This window comes from Maylandia zebra, linkage group LG12, assembly GCF_041146795.1.
Source record: "Maylandia zebra isolate NMK-2024a linkage group LG12, Mzebra_GT3a, whole genome shotgun sequence".
Lineage (NCBI taxonomy): Eukaryota > Metazoa > Chordata > Actinopteri > Cichliformes > Cichlidae > Maylandia > Maylandia zebra.
This window is the reverse complement of record NC_135178.1, coordinates 8,711,270-8,734,072: the sequence shown is the minus strand read 5'-3', so window position 1 is coordinate 8,734,072 and position 22,803 is coordinate 8,711,270. Positions and strand designations below refer to the sequence as shown.

General features: G+C 39.2%; 1 protein-coding gene and 1 long non-coding RNA gene across 4 annotated transcripts in view; one reads left to right on the top strand and one right to left on the bottom strand.

Moving 5' to 3' along the window:
• zmat4a (zinc finger, matrin-type 4a) overlaps positions 1-22,803 on the top strand; it is a 155,930-nt gene that overhangs the window by 98,186 nt on the left and 34,941 nt on the right. For both annotated transcript variants that reach the window (XM_076890659.1, XM_004565799.4), the window contains one exon: positions 12,803-13,024. In XM_076890659.1, coding sequence (XP_076746774.1) covers positions 12,803-13,024 — 222 coding nt within the window. The remainder of the gene's footprint in view (positions 1-12,802; positions 13,025-22,803) is intronic.
• Positions 1-22,803, bottom strand: part of LOC111500719 (uncharacterized) — a 34,548-nt gene that overhangs the window by 11,652 nt on the left and 93 nt on the right. Inside the window, exons 2-3 of one of the 2 annotated variants that reach the window (XR_002721227.2) lie at positions 22,585-22,734; positions 12,797-13,002 (exon numbers count right to left, since the gene is read on the bottom strand). This is a non-coding gene — a long non-coding RNA (uncharacterized LOC111500719). The other variant, XR_013101097.1, reaches the window with a different exon arrangement.

Below are 22,803 nucleotides of genomic sequence, written 5' to 3'. Positions count from 1 at the left end.
AAATGCACTGTCATCAATCTCTAGTCACAGACACACACACACGGAAAAGTCCTGCGTAAGCGATTGTTCTCAATTTCAAACTTTTTGAAGATGCGAGAATTTCATCTGACAGTTGAAATTAATCTTTAATGCTTTACCTGCAGGCACAAAATTACACAAAGCTTCTATAAGCTAACCAGTAACCCTTGCTTGCCCTTTTACTTGGGCACCGTTGTGTTAAATTTGAATATTTCCACTGACCCACATAGATCATGCTCAGCTGCACACATTTTCTGTTGAATGAACTGCTGGTGTTGCAATGTATTGCAATACGCTTTCTATTTTAGAGCGGAGGCAGGCTAAACGAGCGTTGATCTGTCATTAGTACTTTTATATAATCACAGCCACGTTTATTTTTGTATTTCTTCAGTCGCTATTTCCAAATTCTGGCTTGTTTCCCATCGTCTGTGTCGTAAGCACAATAGCTTGCATGAGCTGCATTTCCTTTAACATCTGCAGCTTAATGTGGGGCTGTTTTGCTCCTGCACTGATTTACCGAGAAGTGATTTAGAGAAATCTGGAGTTAAATTGTTCATATTGTAAAATAGCTGTTCCCCTTCCATTACGTTAAACTGGGGACATTATCTTAAGACTTTAAATGTCTTTGTCTGTTAACATATAATCAACAGCAAGCCTGCATGAATCATAACAGCAACATTTAAAGCTCCTGTATTTTTATATTGCCTTGTGGTTCCCTGCTGTTTCTATCTAATGGGACACTTTAAGCATTTGCAGCATTTTAGACATTCACACATTTGCATTTGATGGATTTCACTTTCATTGTGTTGCAGCAGCTCTGCTTTGAGAGCAAAATGAAAGTGGAGCAATTAGAATGGAACACGTGAAGAGAGCCGTATTATGTGGTCATAATTATTAAGTCCTGAATGACTGTAATCAGCACTAGAACAAAAGATTTTCATTACATTTGATTAACTAAATTGTATTTTCATACATACATCTTTTTCTTGCATGGAGTTTGAAACAACCATTTCAGCAACAACGTTTATGAATTAACTATTATAACTTTCGTCATATGCAGACCTTTTATCTAGTGCCAAAACCCAGATTATTTTTCTGTGTTGTTAGGTTTTTAGGGGTGGGAGTTGGGGACAAGATGGCAATTTATTAAAACTCTTGATAAATGCCAGTAGTGTTATTGTGAGCATGTTAGAAAGTCACTGTGGTAAAGTATTGTGTGAGCGCAAATCCCCAGACAGCGCTGACAGGTGTGATTAGTTTTGCGGGTGATTTACAGAAATAATGCTGTTTTCTAACACATGTGCTGTCAGTTCATTTGAATATAACATACCCAATCTACCAAGAGCAGAGCAATTTTGAGCAAGGTCGCAAACTAAGCAATGATATTCAGCTCCCAGTAAACTAACCGGACAGGTGCAGAAAAGCATATAAATATAGGGCGTACAGTGTACGGTAGAGTCATTATAATCAAAACAGGCTTTGGTAATTGTCTGTAGCTCACTTACTGTCAAAGTGCATGAAGCCTAATGCAAAACCCTTGTGCGCTGTCCATGGTCCTGGATTTCTAACGGTTAAATTTGACTGTAATAAAAACTTAGTTAAAGAAAAGTGTGTTTTTAGAGTTTGTTCATGTAAATGCATTGATCAATCGACGTCCATCCAGGGCTTGGTTATTTTCGGTATTGGGTACAAAGTCAACGTCACCATTCCTCCTTTCTCTCCGCACTTCAGCAATTTTGTGGTGAACCCATTGCACGGGCTGTGAAATTCCTGCTGCTGAATCACAGTATGTTGGAAAGAACCCGGCACTAAAAGTTGAAGAGTTACAAGAAGTTCAGTTGCCGCTGGTATCGTGCGACTCTTTTCTGGGTTCTAGGTCTAGACTCTGAGTTCACTGAGCAAATGTAGGAGTAGTTAAATTGGCACAGATGGAGAAATGTCTCACTTTGCTTGCACAAAAAAATAAGATGTGTTTTTTTGTCAGTTTAGTTAGCAGTAAATTGCGTGTCACAAATGGTAGTAAATCATTTTGTGTGTATTCCTCACCCTATAAAAAAAAAACCTTCCAAAAGAATCTTCCCACCTCTTGCACACAATTTCCTAACTGCAGTGTTTCTGTAAGTACTGACAGTAATTGTTTTTAAACCAGTTTGTGCTGGTGCAACCCGTTGGTAAATCTGGTTAGTTACCTCGCCATCTGCTAGGCATACTTCTTAAATGTGACCTAGTCATTCTGTTTGGACTGCCCTACAAGATGTATTAACTTTAATAAATAGAACAACATCAGCAACTTTAACAAAGGCAATAAAAAAAAAGAAAACATCCTGCAAGGGTTACTCAAAAACGTAATTTTCCATCCTGAAGCCTTTCTCATTCTGCTGAACTAACTAAACCAGAGGTGGACTCAGCAGCACACTGGGTTTATAGTGCTGACATCGAGAGACAGAGCGGTGATGTCAGTAATGTGAAGTCACCATGAAACAAAAGTTACCTGTAAATAAATGTAAAGGGCTTACAGTGGTTGTTTAAATTTGCTCTATATGCTGACACAAACAAACACACACATATTTTTTCCCTATGTCTTTGCTCTACCCTATTCTGCTTATTCGCTGTTATCTGTGTGTTATCTATAGCTGATATCTGTGCAATATCAGATGTAATGCCTGCCAGATATAAACTGCTGTCACGACTTATAGAGTCAAGGATGATAAACTCCTAGAATATCCTGATTTTAAACTATGTGAATATAATCTCATATAACCCCAAGCCTTGCTTTAATCAGGTCAGATATCTGTGGCATCTTATTACAGATCAAATGACAGATATGAAGATATTTATAGGCCCAAGCAATCATCCTCACATGCAAGTTTGCAGTCTAGAGTAGAGATGGAGTGAAGAATTGTTGTGGGTTTAATGTATATAAATATATACAGAAAAGCTGAATAGAAAATCCGCTATATGCTTTAAACAATTTACACTTGTAATTATGTTTGCTGTCCATGGAATGTCAGAGAAGTGGCACTGATGGTAATTGCCTGTTTCATTTCATGCGGCACACATTTTAAAGTGCCCCTCTTTAAAGCGCAGACTGTGGGAGAAAGGAAAGATTTCTGTATCTTCAAACAGCCAAATAGCAATGCAACACCGAGTCGGATCATTTGACCCGTCTGTTACCTTCTGTGGCCTCCTGCTTTACTTTGCCTGACTTCAAATGTTTCACAGCAGCTGCAGGACGATGTGATAAAACTTAAGCAGCTGTATTCACATATTCTTTTACTTTAGTTATAAAAATAATCTTGCCCAGAGAATATTTTGCATTTTTCATAGCTAATTTAAGCATCAGCTTTAGGCTGCAGTAAAGTTTACTGCAGTTTATTGTTTGTTGCATTTAAAGCAGGGATGTCACTCATTTTACATTGTGGCCCACATACAGCCCACACTGGTCTTTAATCCTTAAGATGTCTTAAATGTCTTAATTTTTTTAAAAAAATGCAATTTCAACAGTGTCTCCGTTTTTGTATATGGCAAATGTAAAATTACATGAATAAAAAAACGTGGTTAATTCACAGAAAATGATCTTTTTTAAAACTGTGAACACACTTCAGAAACAAACATAACACAATTCTGTAGTAGATAGTAAAAAAAGTAATTTTTCTACCATTTAATTTTTATGTTTTATCTGTTAAATACTTTGGTGTTATATGAGTGACCATACGGGAGGTATTTCAAAGTGGAAAATCTGTAAAACATATAAAAGTACAGTTAAAAGCTCAAAATGTATGCACTCTACTACATTTCATATTCAAAGCCTTTGAGTGGGACAGTGGGCTGATTCAGGCCCCCAGGTCTTATTTTTGACACCCCTTAGTTAAAGGATGTCTTTGGTTCCGCCTGTATTCCAAGTGCAATGGGAACCAAGCCTCCTTTCCAAACACATGGACCAAGCTTTGAATTGCACAAACTGCAGCTTTGCGCTCAAGTCTTCTGTGTTTATTACTCAGAATTGTCTCAAATGCAGCAGGCTTAGTACACTTGTGCCCCCCCCCCCTCCACTTTAAAGCATTTTAAAGTACAAATTGTCCGCAGTGCACAGAGGGTGATAATTAACTTCAAGTATGAAGATGTGTTGTTTGCTTTCCATTCAGAGATTTCTCTTTGAAGACAAAAGGAAAATCTGAGAAAACATTTTATAAGTGGTACATGTCAGCAGGGTTTATATTCCGAGAGGGTGGAGGGGTGAAGGAAAGCACAGCAGGGATCCTCATTGTAGGAAAGGGTCAGTGAATGGATTTGGAGCACTTTGGTCCCGTCTTCTCACAGAAGCGGAATCTCTTTAGATTTATGACTCTGTTTTAAGAGTTAGAAGATTTCTACACTGCCCTGATTCTCTGTCTGCTTATAAGAAATGCCATGGGGGGCAAAATGAGACACTCTGCTTCAGCTGAAAGTAAATTGTTGCATTAGTGAAAACACGGAAGTGTGTTTCTCTTCGACTTTGAGCAGATGAAAGGATTGCCTTGCTGTGCTGTACATTTTATTTTTAATGGATTCTTGGTATTCTCTTACTAAGCTGGTCAGTAATGAAAGAAGTGTTCACACAAACAGCAGCAGAAGAGCTGCATAAATAAATCCAAATTAGTTTGAAACTGGAAGCTGACACAGCCAGCATCAAACAGCAAAAGCCTTAACTGTGGTGTCAAAACCTCAAAAACCAAAACCTCCCAGCTCTTCCTACATGTTTGAAAAAATCCCGAACAAATTACGATGTATAATGTATGAATTGTATTTATATTAGTGTCCAAAAATGGCTGCTTAGAGCAAACTGCTGTTCATAATGCAGGCTGAGCACAATGTGTGACTCTTTTTTTCCCGCCTGTCCCGTTTGGTTCTTTTGCCATCAGAATTATTGTCCAAAGGCAAAGAAAGATGTCCAACGGATTTACTTTACCAAATGGACCATCCCTTGCCGTATTGGTCTATTTGATTCACCTTTGCTTTTATTGTTTATTTTATTTTATTTTCACTTGCTGCACACGGGACAGACATGACTGGGGGAAAGAAAAGGGAGAAAGAAAGAGGGAAAGAAAAACAGTGGGGAAGAGGAACGGTGATACAATGTGTGACTCTTGAATGTGACTAAATTAGAATAATGTGACTAAAAATGACTCATGAGTGTGTCCACAGAAAAGCCTGCATGGAGGTGTCTGTTTTCCTCAGGTGTTTTATTTTGAGCTTTGTGCTTTCCATTCGGTTTTAAGCTGCTGTTTTTTCACTGTTTGAATCACTTTTTACATTTGATTTGCTTTTTTTGTTTACACCCACTTCACAGGATTTACCCTGCACACTGAAAATGGTGCTTGAGCTTAACTGGGGTTAAAGTCCAATCGGTCCTTCGCATGTGACAACTTAGGAGTGAGAACCGACTCTCACTGTTGTCTAAATGAACACCAGAGGAGCTCATATGATTTTTGGCTAGTTTTCTCCCTTGATCTCTGGTTAATCCAACACCTCAACTCTATCTATTCATTTTCTTAAAAGCTTATCTCATTGAGGGTGGCAGTGGGCTGGAGTATATGGTGTGAGGTCACTACAGTCACTCTCACATCCACAGCAGGCTAGAATCTGGACTGTAGGAGGAAATCAGAGTATGAGGCGAGAACCTGAACGATTGCACACGTACCCTGTGCAGTCGTGAAAACATGCAAACCTCACACAGGTATATCCCAGCTGATGAGCTGAGGTCTTTCTGTGCATTTCTGTGCAAGCTTGTGCTAACAGCTGCACTTCTATACCAGAATCTGACCCTACCATCACAATGTTGCAGCAGAAATCATAACTCATCACACCAGGCATGTTCCAGTCTTCTGTCATCCAATTTTTTAGGAGAGCATAGTCTCATTTTCCTTTTTCTGAGCTAAAAGGAGTTGAAACTGCCATGGTCTTCTGCTGCTGTAGCCCACCTACTTTAAAGTTGCATGGCTTGTGGATTCAGAGATGCTTTTGCATAACTTAGTTATAACAAGTGGTTATGTGAGTTACTGTTCCTGTCCTATAAACGCAAAGCACTTTTGCCATTGTCCTGTTACCGTTGGTATTAACAAGGCATTTTCCATCCAGAGAACTGCCGCTCACTGGATATTTTCGCGGACTATACTCTGTAAACCTTAGAGATAGTTTTACAGGAAAATCCCAGCAGATCAGCACTTTCTGAGATACTCAGACCAGTCTGGCAACAACAACCATGCTGCGTTCAGAGTCACTTACTTTTCTTGAACATTCTGATGCTCCGTTTGAATTCCAGCAGATCAACTTAACCATGTCTACATGGCTAAATATAGACATGGTCAAGTGCCGGGTGATTGGCTGATTTGATATTTGCACTGATGAACAGTTACACATGCGCACATAATAAAGTGGCTGGTGAGTGCATATTCGTGGTGCCCAGAGGATTGATTCTATTAATTTGATGAGATCAGCAGTTTGCCTCTATTGTTATCAGGAGTTTGACATTAAAAGCATCTGTCAAGCATTGAATCCAACTGTACTTTGGGTTTATCTAACAGCTTGGTATCAGTGTTATAGGTTTACGTGACTGATAGCCCACTTGCTCTTTTATCTGTCCTTATCTGTTGTACACAGCCCCTTAATAACTGTTTCCCAAAACCTATTTACCTGCCTATTTGAGTTTGGCAACGGCTCGTGTCTTGAGTCTTTAAATAACTGGTTGATTCAGTTCGGTTCGATTCTCCATTCAGTTTTATTTATATAGCACCAAATCACAACAACAGTCACCTCAAGGTGCTTTATGTTGTCAGGTTGTAAGAACAATCAAACAACTCCCTATGAGCAGGCACTTTGTGATCATGGGAAGGAAAAACTCCCTTTTAACAGGAAGAAACCTCCTGCAGAACAGGCTCAGGGAGGGGCGGGGCCATCTGCTGTCATTGGTTGGGATTGAGAGAAACACAGACACAGAGAAGAGTGGATTTGAGAGCTAAATTCTGTGTTTGCAGGGTGAGTAAACCTGCAAAACTAGACCCTGCAGAGCTCTGCCACATCCTGCTTTACTGTCAAGCTTCTTAAGGACAGTTTTTCTAGCATAAAACTTCAATTAGAAAAACTGTACAAGTTAACAGCTGACACTGAAAATGCTTCTGTAAACCTGCATGCTCGTTTTAACAATCTGAACCTACAAACTACAAACTACAAAATCTGAAAAAGTTAGGACAGAAAAAGCACAGGGACTTGCAAATCTCACAAACCCACATTTCATTTACAATAGAGCATAAAAAACATATCGAATGCGTAAACTGAGAGAACATACCATTTTAAGAAAACTATATCATTTTGAATTTAATGCCAACAAGTCTCAAAAATGTTGGGCCAGAGTCATGTTTACCACTGTGTAGCATCCCCTCTTGTGGATCTGCAGACAGCAGAGGGTCTATCAGGCCAATAAACAGCTGCTGTGTGTGCGTGTGTGTTTGCGTGTGTGCGTGTGTGTGTGTGTGTGTGTGTGTGTCGTTGGACTAAACAGCTACGAGGCTGCTAGTATGAAATGTGGCATGTGTACTGTCTGTTTGACTTGATACAGCAAGACCATCAGGCTCAGATGATTCACTCGGTTGTCTCTTAAAAAAATGTTCTTTTCAGACATCATTGTCAAAATCATTGAGTCTCTACAAAAAATAGGCTACTTTCCCAGATAGTAGTTTTTACTGCGCTCTCTGTGCTTAGCGCAATGTTTCAGCTCTCGATTTTATCTCTGCGGAAAAAAACTTTCCATATTTATCCAGATGATACTTAAACCTGTAACATTGAGAAGCAGGGCCCTTTTCATTGAGTTTAAAGTGTCCTTTACACAGCAGGTGCCACATCAAGCTGAAGCCATCTGTCTCTTAGTGATGGTGACGACCCCTGCCTTCTGAAGTGAACTGAATCCTCAATCAAAGCACAGAGGGGTGTTTGACAGTGTGGATTTAATGATGCTCTAAATGGGAGGAAAGGCTTTCAGTCCTTTATGTGCCTGCTGGGTTATTTGATGCCAAAGACCCATCCTGTAATAACACAGTGTGTTATGAGTCAGGAGCCACATATGGAAAGTAAAGACTTTAGGTAAAACTGGTGGGCTGCTAGACAAATGGCCTGGACACTCTGTCATAAAGCCTACTAGAAAGAATATTAAATCAGAGTGTGATTATGCTTTGCTGGAGGAAGATACTATATGGAGAGGCTGCACTGATGATGATAAATACTCTTTGCTTAGGCCATATAATCATGCCCCTCTAATTCCTGACTATTTGCAGCAAATTATTTTTCCAGAGTCTCTCCTCTTTTGGGAATTTTTCACATGCGATAAATTTAATCGAATAATCAACACTGTTTGACGTGCAACAGAAATCTAAGAGCCACTTACCAGAAATCTGTCAAGACCACTATAGTCAAAACAAGGCTGACATTTCTATCTGCGATAATTTGTATCTGGTGGTACGGCCCAGTGCTGGGAGGTGTGAAAGGAGGAGGTGGGTTGAAAAGCAGCTTGCAGATGAGCAGCAACTGTGGGCAGATTGAAGCACTGTAAATTCACTCCTGCATCTAAATCAGATGTTAATTCAGATGTGGCAATCATCTCCATGGCCACAGGTGTATAAAATGCAGACTGCTTCTACAAACATTTTTGAAAGAACGGCTCGCTCTCAGGAGTGGTATTATAATAAGATGCTACCTGTGCAAAAGTCCAGTTTTGAATTTCCTTACTACTAAATTTTCCATGTTCAACTGTTAGTGGTAAGTCGTGATAGAGTGGGGTCAGCAGATCCTGAGGCTTTCTGCAGAGTCATTAGGTACATACAGGTGTTCAATTAAATATGTGTGCACTGCTTCTCATGGACTTTTTATTTTGTTCTCCATTTAAATGATAAAACAACTTGAGAGATGTTGACAGCATTGTAGTGATAATTAACATGTTTACCAAAAATGCTGTATTAACTTTAAAACAATATTTGAGATGCTGCCTTTCTTTGAACAGTCTGGAGTGCAGAAGTGTACTGTGAGGATAATTAACCTTCTTTCTGTTCTCTCACGTCTTTATCTCAGCAAACAGTAAACATTTAACCTCTTTTGAGTTCCCATTCGCTCTAACTTCTTTCATTCTGTCATCACTGTGTCTGGAAATCGCCTGAATGTTATGATACCAGGAGCTGTGCTTTTGGGGGAGTGTTGCATCTGAGTATTACGCTTTTAGTTCTTCGTAAATTTAGAGCTTTTTTTCCTGCTTTAATCCGAGGCTGCATTAGTCTGCCTATAGATTTCCTAGTAGTCTTTATATTTGGGTTGCAGAAATGCAATCCCCTCTCTTTGAGCAAGGCGTTACATTTCTCTCAGCTCCAGGGTTGCTGTTATGCTGCTGACCTCTGACCTGCTTGCAAAAGCAGCTGCAGGGATTAAATTGAGTCTGACAGTTTACATTGGCCTATTATAGTGGGGGTCATTCTATAACCGTAAAGTCCAACATTTAAATCCTACATAACATCCTTTTGCTGTGGAGGGGCGAATGAGCCAAGCACTGAATGTAAAGTGTGATCCAAACGGCCTCACTGAGGGCCAGCTGTGCTCAGCAGACAGCGAGTCCTGACACTTCAGGCTCCATACATCCTCTCTCCCGCCATGTTTTTCACTGGACTTTGCTATTTTGAAATGTTGACTGGTGTAATGGAAGCTAATGGGACAAAACTAAATGTTGACTTAGGGTGAGCTGTGCAGTGGAGCGTTAAAACTGATTAAGCTGATAGGGCTTCTTCGTGTTGGGGAGTGCTCGTTGCAGCACGTTGCTCGTTCGGGGGTTAATGCCGTCATCCATGCGTGAAGGCACAAGTGGGCAGCCCCAAGAAGAGCTGGCTTCTCTTCCGTTTGCCAAGTAGAATTTAGGTTTTCCTCTTTAGGCATCTAATGGAGATAACAGCTTGTTATTCAGAGGGCTACACTTGCACGGCCACAGTTACGTTGCCGCTGATGAGTGCTCATTAAAGCCGTCCCATTGTGCTCTGTCTGCCAGCTACAAATCTTTTCTTTAAAAAAGCTGGCAAAGTGTTGCTAATGTAGCTCATTTTAAAGTATTTTTTTCCTGGGCAGTGTTTTTCCTGAGCATTTATAGTTTCTCACATTTGTCTTAGCAAAAATGTGACATTTTGGGTTATTATATCACCATTATGTTCACAGCACCTTTTCAGGACTTATACATTATGTTTACTGTTTGACATAAGCCAAAAAGACATGAAGTGTCATGATCATACAGAACCCAAGTAAATTAGCTGGATTTCAAAAGCATTAAAAGTCATGTCAGACATTAAAATCAAGTTATGGTTTAGAAACACAGAGAACACCTTGTTCTTATTATTTGTGTCCTTAAATTTTGTTGTTTTGTTTTGCTATCAGTTATGTCAGTCCATGACAACTAATGTCAAAAGTCTGTTTGTATCCATACAGGTACAGTGTACCCAGTGTTAAAAAGGTAAATATATACCCAAGAAGTTAAAAGGTGTTTCTTGGTTTAAATAATTGCAGTTTGAGGAGACAGTCTGTTTGGGGTCTAGTAAACAAACAAGTTAGCATATTGATTTAACTCTTAGACTTGATAAAAAGCATTTGGGCAAAATTCAGGAAGAAGGTTTTAGGTTCAGTCTTTGCTTTGCTGTCTGCTTGTCTGAGGCAGATATGAGAGAAAGAAGATTCAAGGGTTCAGTAAGAACAAGCAAGTATTTTACAAATGCCTCCCTGTTTCAACTTATTAAATAATAATATTTCAAAAAAATAGTCATTCTTTAACTTTATACTAAAAAATGTTGCCAGGAATCAGAAGTGGTCCTTGAATCAAAACCACATGGGTACAAATTAGCACCCATTGTCAAATGGCAATACCTTAGAGTACTGTTTAAGCTGTAGTACCTCTTCATGCCTCTTCTTCATCTGAGACAAAAATGCATGAATAATAAAGATGAAAATTTGACTGTGAGGCCAGATCAGGTTAGTAGTTAGCCCACAAGCTACCAATGGTTTGAGAGTTAAGCCTAACATAATGGTCCCATTTTAATAAACCATAAAATCCCCCATAGTGTTTTAGATTCTCCTGAAGTAAGAGAGTGAATTCATGCAAGTCAGAGTGTGCTTTTCCCCTGAACAATCACAAGCTTTTTCATTTCGTAACCACTGGAAATGATTTCATATTACTGACAGCTTAGTTAGATAGTTCAGATCTGCTTCTTACGTTTATGAGTCTCAGTTAGAAGATAATTTGATATGTGGTTATGTATTTATTTTGTTTTGTTGTTTGAGTTTTACACTTATTTTTATTTATTTTTTCCAAACGTTTAAAGCTGTTACACACACAAAAAAGTTGACCTGGTGTTTCAATCTTTTACTCAAGTCACTGTGATTGCTTTTGCTTTGTATTTGTTTCTTCAAAATATGAAATTAAAGCTCATTGTTAGTTTTTTTCTAACAATGAGCAACAATACTTCTTTCTCTGAAATTTGAGGTTAACTTAGTGTAAGAAAGTCTAAGGAGCTTGGAAAGGAAAAGGAAAAGCGTCTGGTTTTCTTTAAGTTTCCTTGAAGACATTTCACCTCTCATCCGAAAAGCTTCTTCGGTTCAAAAGAGTAATTGGTGGAGAGTTTAAAATCCTTCCCAGACGCCTTACTGCCCACTCACATCCCGGGCCATATGACCTCAGTAAATCACATGATAGGGTGCGGCTAGGTTTCACAATGGGTAACCTGAAACTTTGGCTAGTTGTAACCCACACCTGTTTTCACACTTTAGCCCGTGTGATTAGGTAGAGGATCAATAGGGGGTCCATGACCCTCTTGCGGACACTCCCATAGGGCTTCAAATCTGGGACTCTCCACCAATGGCTCTTAGAACTGAAGAAGCTTCTCGGATGAGAGGTGAAACGTCTTCAAGGAAACTTGAAGAAGTCCAGACGCTTTTCTTTCCAAGCGCCTTAGACTCTGATGACCTGGATGACTGAGAACCTTCACAGACTTAGTGTAAGAAAGTATTTATAGTAATTTTATGCAGCTTATCTGCGTGAAGAGCCAAATATGGAAAGTAAAGACTGTAGGTAAAACTGGTGGGCTGCTAGACAAATGTCCTGGACACTCTATCATAAAGCATCCTAGAAATAATATTAAATCAGAGTGTGATTATGCTTTACTGGAGGCGGATACTGTGGAGACTGATCAATATATTATTTTTCAAACTGATACCAACCCTGAAATGCCAATTTATTAGCCTTAAAAAAAAAAAGCACAATCAAATTTCCCTAACACTTAAGTCAAGTGTAGTTACTTTTTTACTTGTTTATGTCTTGTCTGACTTTATTCACGTCATCTGGTTACTTTGTTTGTGGCACTCAAATATTTGTTTGCAAAGTGCCCTCTGGTGGACAAGATATGCAGCATCAACACTCATGGCTGAGCGTTGTTTCTCTCTTCTCTATAAATCATTCTTAACGTCGTTACCGATAGATCAGCGAGTTGTTAATATTGGCTGAAAAAATTGACGCAACAATAAATTTGCTGGGCTCTATCTCTGTCAAGTCGCGTACTGTGGTCATGTCAAATATGTAAATTTTCTGCTTTGTATAAGGCAAGGGGTTCCCAGATTACGTAAAATGCTGTAAAGGAGATTATTTAAAAAATAGTAGTGTCTTAGCAGATTTGTTTTGTTTACAAAACTATCACTAGATCACCAAGAGACATCTGTATCATTCTTGTTTTACCTTCAGAGGCATCCCCCAGTCCTGTTAAGACCTCCCCAGAAGCATCTCCTATGACCTCCCCACGACAGCGCCGTGACTCAGACCGCTACTGCCAGCTATGCAACGCCTGGTTCAACAACCCTGGCATGGCTCAGCAACATTATGATGGCAAAAAGCACAAGAAGAACGCTGCCAGAGCAGATCTCCTGGAGCAGCTGGGAAAGACCCTGGACATGGGAGTGATGAAGGGTAATATGAATACATTTTCAGTACATCAGTTCATTTTTAAACTATGTTCATGCATTTGTGAAGGTGCATTATCAGATACAGTTTATAAACGAAGTTCAAAAAAAGTTTTCCAGCCTTTTTAAGGGTAAAAAATTCTTATACTGAATACTGTACAATCTTATTATACAGTATATACAGTATATACAGTTCTAATTTCTTTTGAGGTGACACATACCACCACTCACAATAAAAAAAATCACAATGAAATAACTGTAAGCCAATAGCAGAGTTGCATTACTGTGAAAGGTAATTTCACAATTTGCATTATTGCATTATCAAACAATATAACTATGTATCAGCCGATAGCAAGTCAGCACATTTAGCCATTTAGTTCAAACTGAGCCTCTGAATAGCGATGACAGGGACTGGCTTTGGCTGTGGGGCCAGATCAGCCTGCCTTACAATTTCAAAAACTGCTGGGGTTTCCCTGCATAACCATGTGAAGACTAAGGGGACAGAAAATATCCAGTAATCAGCAGGTCTCTGGCTGAAAATGGCTTTTTGATGCCACAGATCAGAAAGACAAGACTAAGTCAAATAATCACAACCAAAGTAAGCAGAAGAGCATCTTCGAACGCACAGCCTAACAAAGCTTGAACTAGAACTGCTACAGCAGCAGAACAACAATTCCAGCTTTCAGTCCTATCTGTGAAGGGAATAGAAGATTGAGAAAACTTAGCCTAGTTTGATGAAATCTTTAGTTTTGCTGTGAAATTTGGATGGTAGGGTCAAAATTAAATGTAAAAAGCATGAAAACAATGACCCATCCAGCTTTGTATCAAAGGTTCAGGCTGCTGGTGGTGGGTGCGCAGTGTTGTGGGGCATATTTTCTTATCATGGTTTGTGCCCCTCAATACCAGCTAAGCACCATCTAAATACCACGGCCTATGTAAGCATTGGTGCTGCCCACATCCATCTTTTATCACCACAGTGAACTCATCTTCCTATGACTGAATCCAGCATGTCATAAAGCTCAAACTGGTTTCTTGGACGTGTATTTCACTGCAAAATAAATGACTTCACTAAGATCTGGTGACTGATCTCAATTCGATAGAACACCTTTGTGATACGGTGAAACAGGAGATTGTGCCATATTGACTGTCATGTCAATACGTACCATAGTTTCTGAGGAATTTTTTCAGCACCTTCTTAAATCTGTGCCACAAAGACTTTTGGTAGTTATGAAAGCAAAAATGGGATCCAACTAGGTAGGGATAAGTAATGTCTCGTTTAACGCTGCAGGTAATAAATGTGACTTGCATAGCTTAATATTGATGAGCAACAGAGAGCAGTATTACATTTGTTAATAGCTGTGACTATTTCTAAGCCCTGCTCTGTGGAGCTGAAAAGTAACCCTCTTGACTTCAGCTGTCAGCTTGACTCTTCATGGAGCCCACCAGCATGTCACAAGCTGTTAATTTTACAGAGGAGGAGGGGAGAACTTTCTTGCTTATCATTTCCCAGTTACAATATGTCAATAACAATTACATAATATTATTCCAGCTGGCAGAGTGCTGGCTGCCAGAAGAGCACACGGAGCCCAGAGGTGTTGTAAAGGGCAGCAGAGTGTGACTGCACCAAATGGGAGAAACAAGTCTTCACAGCTGATTGGCCATGGACCTTCTAACTCAGAGCCTGATTGGCTACTTTTGCTAGTTGAGGGCAAACTGGTTGGTTCTGCTTTGTTCAGCTTTGTTATGCTGCCCAAGCTTTTGAGTCCACGATGTTTGTTTCAGGAACATTATACATGGTGTGTTTGACTGCCGATGTTTGCAACTTCAGTTACCAGTACCGCATTTAAACCTATAAACAGGGACATAAATACACTTATGATTCAAAGAAGAAATTCACCATTGTTTTGGACAATAAGCAGATAATAACAGTATTAACATAGATATTGTGCTGTAATGTGTGTTGGTGGGGATGGTGGTTCTGTACTCTGTGGGTTACATTTTGGCTTGGGGGAGATTGGGCCATATTAAAATTAGTAGGTTTACAGTTTATTTTGAGAATCTTTTACCAGGTGACATTGAATGGTGACCACTGGCTGGGAGAGTGGCTAAGGGGGTAGAGCAGGTCATCTACTTATCAGAAGGCTGGTGGTTTGATCCCTTGCTGCTCCAGTCTGCATGCTACGATATCCTTTGGCAAGATACTACCCCATTGTGTTCACTGGAGTGTGAAATTTAGAAAGTGCTTGTATGAATGGGTGAATGAGACATGCTGTATAAAGTGCTTGAGTGGATATATCAGTATGTATATAAGAACCTGTGCATTAAGGATACATAAGTTAAACTGACTGGTTTCAGACTACGAATATACTAAGAGGCTGCATAAAGAGTAGGGCTGAACGATTATGGAAAATAATCTAATTGCGATTTTTTTGCCCCAATATTGCGATTGCGATGCGATATGCGATTATTTTTTAAGGTCTTTGTCTTCTGTATTATTAAACAAAGACAAGCAATACATCATATAGTATGGCCAATACTATATTACATTAATTTTAAACTGTTCTTTCCTGGAAGACAGACCTCTGTTATGATGACATGAGGTGATGCATGAATTGATGACTGACATTTTTATTTAACTTCTTCAATCACAACAGTATATTTGAACATACACAATAGTTTATTTTTAGCTTACAAACATCTGAGCATAAAGTGCTGACAAGGAACCCTGGTGTAAACATTAAAATGAAAGTCAGTACAATGTGCAGATTGCAGAAATATACATAAAAAAAAATCAGTGGCTTTACCACACTCAGTTTTTCGACATCTGTGAACTACTAGACAGTCATTCAATTAAAAAATAATATTAAATAAATAAAACTAATAAATAAAAAATACACACATCTTACTGATCTCTGCAGTCAGTAACATTACACATAAAGTGCAAACATAATAGCAATTGTATAAACACACACACAAACACGCCTTTAAAGTTTAAAGGCGTGAAATTGGACGGTCTAGTTCTGATTAGCGTCACCGCTGTCTCGGTGGAGTTTAATAAACTCGGCCGTCTGCTTCTTGCTATCTAAAATATAACCAGACACTGGTGTAAATTCTCGACTGTCTCATACTTCTGTTTAATAAGTTTTCTGTTTGACGTTTAGTCAGCTGTGTGAAAACCAAGGAGGAACCCACCCGGGGGATTAATAAAGTTTTATTTTATCTAATCTAATAACTTTAATCTCAGCCAAACCGATTTACTCACGAACAAACAAAACACTGAAAAAAGCCCAACAATAACATTTTTAGGTTGTCTAAGTGACTTATATATCACGTTTAACCCGAGCAGCGAAACTCCGCGGTGATCTGAAAATGATGTGCCGGGAGTTGTGCCGTTCTCGGCCGCATCAGTAACCCTCGAGCTCCCGGCTAGCTGTCGAGCTGGTGGGTAGCAGACACCTCTGAAAACGTCGAAGCACTTTTGCAAATATGGGATATCTTGATAAACCGAGCAGATATTTGATGTTTACACAACTACTTTCTCGCCTGAAAATATTTTAAAAGTTTATTTTGTGACCCAGAAAGATTAGTATGAGTAATTTTAAAACTTAGTAGCGGCCGCCATTGTTGGAAACTGGAGTTTGGCTGGGCCGCGCTATGAATTCTGGGATATGGTAGTAATTTGGACAGCCTTCGGCGCGTCGCTGTGACGTAATCGGTCTACAAATGCGGCCTCAGGAGGATGCAGCCCATGAATTTGGACATGTCCAGAGTATAATCGCAGCCTTTGCGGTTAGAAAATTGCACTTGATCATGTCGCGATATTATCGCAAATGCGATATATCGTTCAGCCCTAATAAAGAGTCAGTATAAGACAAAGGTGAACTTTATTAACTCTACAGGGGAGACACAGAATAAATAAAGGGCTGGAACTTAGCATTTTTAGCTCTTTTCTAAATAAGTATTTTTGGTATACAAAGAGATGTTTTCACACCTTTGTATAAATTGGTGAGGTTCAAATCAGGAGATTATGGCAGTCAATTCGAACATTCATGCCAGTTTTTAAGGAGGATCATTGTCCTCCTGTAGAACTTTTTCTCAGTTCCAGGTCTCAACGAATTGCCTGAAGTCTACGTCCAGAATTTGATTATTTTTAGCCAGATCCACTCTTCCCTCTATCTATTGTTATGTTACTTGAACTATTGGCTGCCACTCAACTCCAAAGCAGAATATTTCTGCTACTCTGCTTAACAGCTAGCAAGATTTTCATTTCTGCTCCTGAATTTCTCAAACACATGGCTCGGAAAGTGTGACCAATGAGCTCAGTGTGATTTTTTTGTTGTAATCTTACTTTAAGTCATTTGTAGACTTTCATGATTCCAATGAATCGTTCATGTAGGCTGTGTTTGCGCATCAGTGCTAGGTTAAATGCTGCACAGTTAAATGCTGCATCTTGTGTGTCAGCTAAATGTTTCTACAAAACTTGTTTGAAGTTTGACAGATAATGGCAGAAGAAGCTAATGAATAAAATATGATAGAAGGTACTTTTTAGAGTTATCAAAAATCATTATTGGCCTATATTGGGCCTATTAACTGATATATGCATGTCTTGTGGCAGATTGCTGACCCTTCTTTAGCCTGGTCTGTTGGAGGTATCTTCCTGTTAGAAGAGAGTTTTTCCTTCCCACTGTTGCCAAATACTTGCTCAAAAGGTGTTTCTGATTGTCCCAACATACCCAAGAAACATGTCCTGGCTCTGCCCCTGTGTCTCCTTCCATTAGGAAATGTCAAAACCAACTCTTCTAGGAGGTATACAGGATGTATCCTAGTCAGATGGCTGAAAGATTATCTCCCTACTCTCACCCCCAACCAGTTGTGGCTGATAGTTGCACTTTGAGACAACTTGTGATTTTTCATTTATGTAAATAAAATTGAATTAAACTAAATCAAATTGAATTGACCAATAATCTTGTGCTGGGAAAAAGTGCAGTGAAGAGTTGGAAGGAGAGATATTTTTTGTTGCAAGATTCCTTTGTTTCCTTTACACGGGGTGTGAAATAAAGCATCAGCATTGGTTACTGGCCATTTTTGAAACAATGTTTCAGTCCAAAGTTTTGCATCACAGGGTGTTTGAAAAGTATGACTAAGGTTTCTAAAGCGACTGAAAAGGAAAGATTTCTAAATGAAGACGTAGTTTGTTAACGGGTTCAGTGTTTTGCAAGTGAATCAAAGAATGCACTGCTTCCACAATCCTCTTATAACAAGTGTTGATCTCAATGAATAATTCATTAGAGATTTGCATGTAAAAATGAAAAACAGTTTAATCCCTTTATATCTTTACCTTCATCTGTTCTGCACGGCGCCTGTTTTTACAGTGCATTAAGAGGAGATGAATTTGCCGGCTTCAACAGAGTCATTATGGAGCGACAGAAAATGTCAGCACACTAGCTGTACTATTCAGCACTTGGAATAATGAGCATTACTCTCTGGCGATTATCAATTAGTAATGAAGTGGCAAATTGTCCTATCAGGCAAAACCAGCAGTGTGAGCCCACAGAGAGGAGAATGGGACCGCAGCAGGCCTTGCAGGCGGTCGGGATGCTGCTGCTTCTTTCTGCTTCCTCTCTGCATTTTATCCTTTCATCTTTCCCCCTTTTTTCCTCCCCTCTACCTGACCTTGTGCACTTCTCAACCTGTTAAGAAAATGTGGAGTCTGACTCTGAAGATTGTCCTGTGATGAAATATTCAAAAGCTCTAATAAAATGGGAGGGAGCATCAACCAGTGGTCTTGTTTGTTGTTGTTGTTGTGTGTACAGAGCTGTGCAGCATTGAAAAGCTGATGGCAAAGACATAAGGTTGAAGATGGATAAAGAGATGGGCAAGCCATTAGCACTTTTAGCACAAGTGTAGAGACCCTCCAGATGTGTCTAACCTCATGATAAAAGCCTTTGTTTTATAAGTGGTGTACATACAAAAGAGTGCAGGTTAACCGCATGAGCATAGTGTAAAACCGAGGTCCCTGCTCACCTGTCCTCTTTGGCTTAGTTGATTTAAGTTGTTTTGGTAAAACTCCATCTTTGCGCTCTAATAGTCTACTTGATCCTCTGGTCTTTTGTCTGGTGCTCATTCTGTTCAAAGCTAACAGGGAGTAGTATTGAGATGGTGATATAACTGTGAGGACTGTAATGTTTGCATAAATGTAAATGGGATGGAAAATGAATTTGTGGTTGATAGTCCATTAAGACACTAATGGGAACAGATTGTGTAAGCACTTTTGCCCAGTTATCGCTGCAGCAAGTTTAAAACAGATGATCTCTTTTTTCCAGGTTTGTTTTCTTCTTCTTTTTTTATTAAAGTAAAGATGTGTTGGATTTTATCTCAGAAATAGCTAAACTTGTATTTGTGGTGAACTTTCTTATTCGTGCTGAACTCTCCCCATTCCAGCACTGCTGCTCAGGAATCATGTGTTTACTCTTGTCAGTGTTTACAGACTGTGCCTGTAACTGTGTGGAAATCTATCCATCCATGTTCATGACTGGTTATCCAAGCCACAGTTTCGGGAAATCACTTTCCCAGCTGTCATAAGGTGAGAGGCAGGGTACACTGAGGGCAGGCCGTCAGTCTAGCTTAATGTTTCAGTTTAAATATAGATTAGATAAATTAAAAAAATAAAATCTTTCAAAAATGCCCCCTTTTATGACTTTTACATCAGAACACATCAAATCAACAGATGACTGCTTTTAAGCTTTCTTTTACTTTCTTGTACTGGCACATAATGGACTTCATGAGAGAGACTGAAATAACACACATGCTATAGACTCCTTTGTTGTCCCACATTCAGTGTTCATAGAGTGGCTAAACGAAACATGAGCTGCATCCCAGGTTTAGTGACTCACAACCAGACAATGTGACACAGCAAACAGCTTGGTTCATCTGACCACCAGCCAGCAGTTCATGTAACTATCTAAGTGCCTGCCAAATGCTTTTTATAGTACTCATAAGACACCTGCTGTCACAGAGATGTGAGCATCAGCAAAGGTAGAAGTCACGGTAAGTGGTAAAGCTCTGTTATATGAGATAAGCATCACCTTTGCGTTGAAGTGGCGTTATACAAGTTTGATCTAATTTAGAACCATTTGCCATCATCATCACAGAGTTGTAAACACTGCCTGCGTGCTGTCATTTTTCTTTATTTATCATGCCCATTTGGGCAATGTACTTTAGCTAATGTGATTTCCAACACCAGCAGACATAAGATACAGTTTGTAATCATCTTGTGCCATGTCAGAGAGAAAAAATATTATAAATGTAATAATGGAATCGATGAAGGACGATGCACAGGAGCTAAAAAAAAGGATGAACTACTGCACCACTGTGATCTGTGATTTCCATCTCAGTAGGTTTTCAGCTTTCATATGAGATGAATGATGAATTTGTCCTATCAGTACTGGATATGCAGTAATTGTTCTCATTATTTGTTCAATAAAAATGTTTTGAGACTAAAAAAATGTAATACAAATGTTTTTAAAAAATCTTCGTGGTTTAAATTTGGTGATCTCCCTCTTCTTGTGTAACCCAGATCTGTTTTCTGGGCGGCTGCTATATTTATTCTAGTTTGTCCCTTTGTCCCACTTTTTCCCAATGCCTGTTGGATTTCTTCCTGTGCATCAACAAGCAAAACTTCATCTTTATTTTTATGTTTGCGGAAGTGAACAATGAGTGGTCAGAGTCCCATCATAATCAGTTCCATTTTTGGCAGTGGAGGTTTAGCAGTCCTCAAAGAGTCGTGCTGTACAACGTTATGGCAGTGCTCTTATAAAACATCAGATCTATTATTCTCCAGTCTCACAGTTTTTTAAATAAGTAAAATGATACTTAAGTAAACTTCAGAATGCATTTTCTAAAGAAAATGCAGTGTGAGCGCTGCTAGCCGAATGGTTTGAGTTCAATTTTTATAATTGCTGAATCTTTGTTGAAAAAAATGTTTAATAAGCTAAAATACACCAAATCATTGACCTGAAAGCCGGAGTGCAGAACTGTTGAAAGCTGAAGTTTACACAGAAGTTGGAATGTAGTGTGTGTGTGTGTGTGTGTGTGTGTGTGTGTGTGTGTGTGTGTGTGTGTGTGTGTGTGTGTGTGTGTGTGTGTGTGTGTGTGTGTGTGTGTCCTTATCAGCGAGTGAGTGACATACAGAGAAAGAGGGGAACTGGCATCAAATTAGGAGGTAAAATAGTTTTAAATCTTTAACTGTTTTGTGCGTCTTATTTTAGACTTTATGTTAGTGGGGAGAAAAGCTATACAGACTAAAAACAGAGACATTAAATGAGGTTAGACGACTTGATATGTGGGAGAATCCACTAGAATCCACAGGCAGGCACATAGTTTCAGTTATAATGATCCAGTCACAAAATATGATTCCTAATGTCATCAACTGACTCCAACTACCCAGATTTGAACCGCCTGTCTGCTGAAGACAAATCCACCCATGAAAATTTGGCCGCAAGTTAATGTGCCAATCAGAACGCTCTATCATTCCCATAGATTTAAATTCACCAACTGAAAGTAACTGCCAATAGCTTTCAGTTGGACTGAAGTAAATACTGACATACTGTTACACATACTGTTACACAAAGGTACTCCCTGTACCTGGATCCACACAGTTGAATATTTTAAAAACTAAAGTTAGAAATGAGAAAAATACAAGCTCACATGTCCAAAAGAATCTAATACGTTGAACAGTGTTGAAGGAAGCTGACGAAAAAATATAATGAATGTACTCAACACTTAATCAGCGTTTACACTAATAAACTTCGGTCTTTTTATCCAGAGCCAATTTCCTGGGCTGAATATTCTTACATGTTTGGTCGCCCATCCTATGTCCCTTTTAGTCCAGGAGAATCCCTGTATGTAAGTCAGTCGTGCTATTTGATAAGGACACAAGATGAAGTGTTTGTTTCAACATCATTTCCAAGAAATATTATTTGGAGTTATTATCACTGCCTGATAACACACACATAGCTGACCAAATACTCTAATCTTTGTTTTACCTGACCAGCTGCCTTTGCTTCTCAAGGTTTAAGAGTCCATCAGAACATTTACCTTTTTCTAAAAGGCTGTCATGTACCTTTTAGTAAAAAGTAGCTTCCATCTACCCACTTTACCATAAAGCCCTTTAGCAGAGTGTTTGACCGATGGTTGTCCTTCCTAAAGTCTCTCCTGTCACCACAAAGGACTCAAAGCTCTCATTTACAGTATAAACGATGCACCACGACTCAGCTGCAAGTGCCACTACAAAGGATCTCAGTGCTTTTGAAATGAAATGCTTCAACAACATTTCTTTTTACATGAAAAAATGAGAACTCTTTAAATAAAAATGGGAAACTTTAAACGTCATTTTTATATAAATAAACTGTTTGCTCACCCTTTTATGTAGCATGAATCACAATGTTTCTTTCCTTTTTTGAGTGTAGCTGACAGCATGAGAAGATGAATAATAGTAGCAGGAAGACAGCAGAACTCACTTTAAGTCCATGCTGTGCCACAGCTGGTGTTTGCACTCCTATCACTTACCATGTCTCTGAAGAACAGTCCTCGCGTCTGCTCTGCCTCTGTTGAGTATCTTGTTTGAACCGGCCCTAAAGATGATTTCAGGCGGAGCAGCCCATATTCACTAAGTGCTTTTCATATTGTGGCTGCTTCTCTGAAGTGTGGGGGAGAAAGCTGCTCACATGGAGAGAAGCAGACTGCGTTTGTGTTAAGAGCAGTTGAAAGAGAAGTGGAAAGTAGACT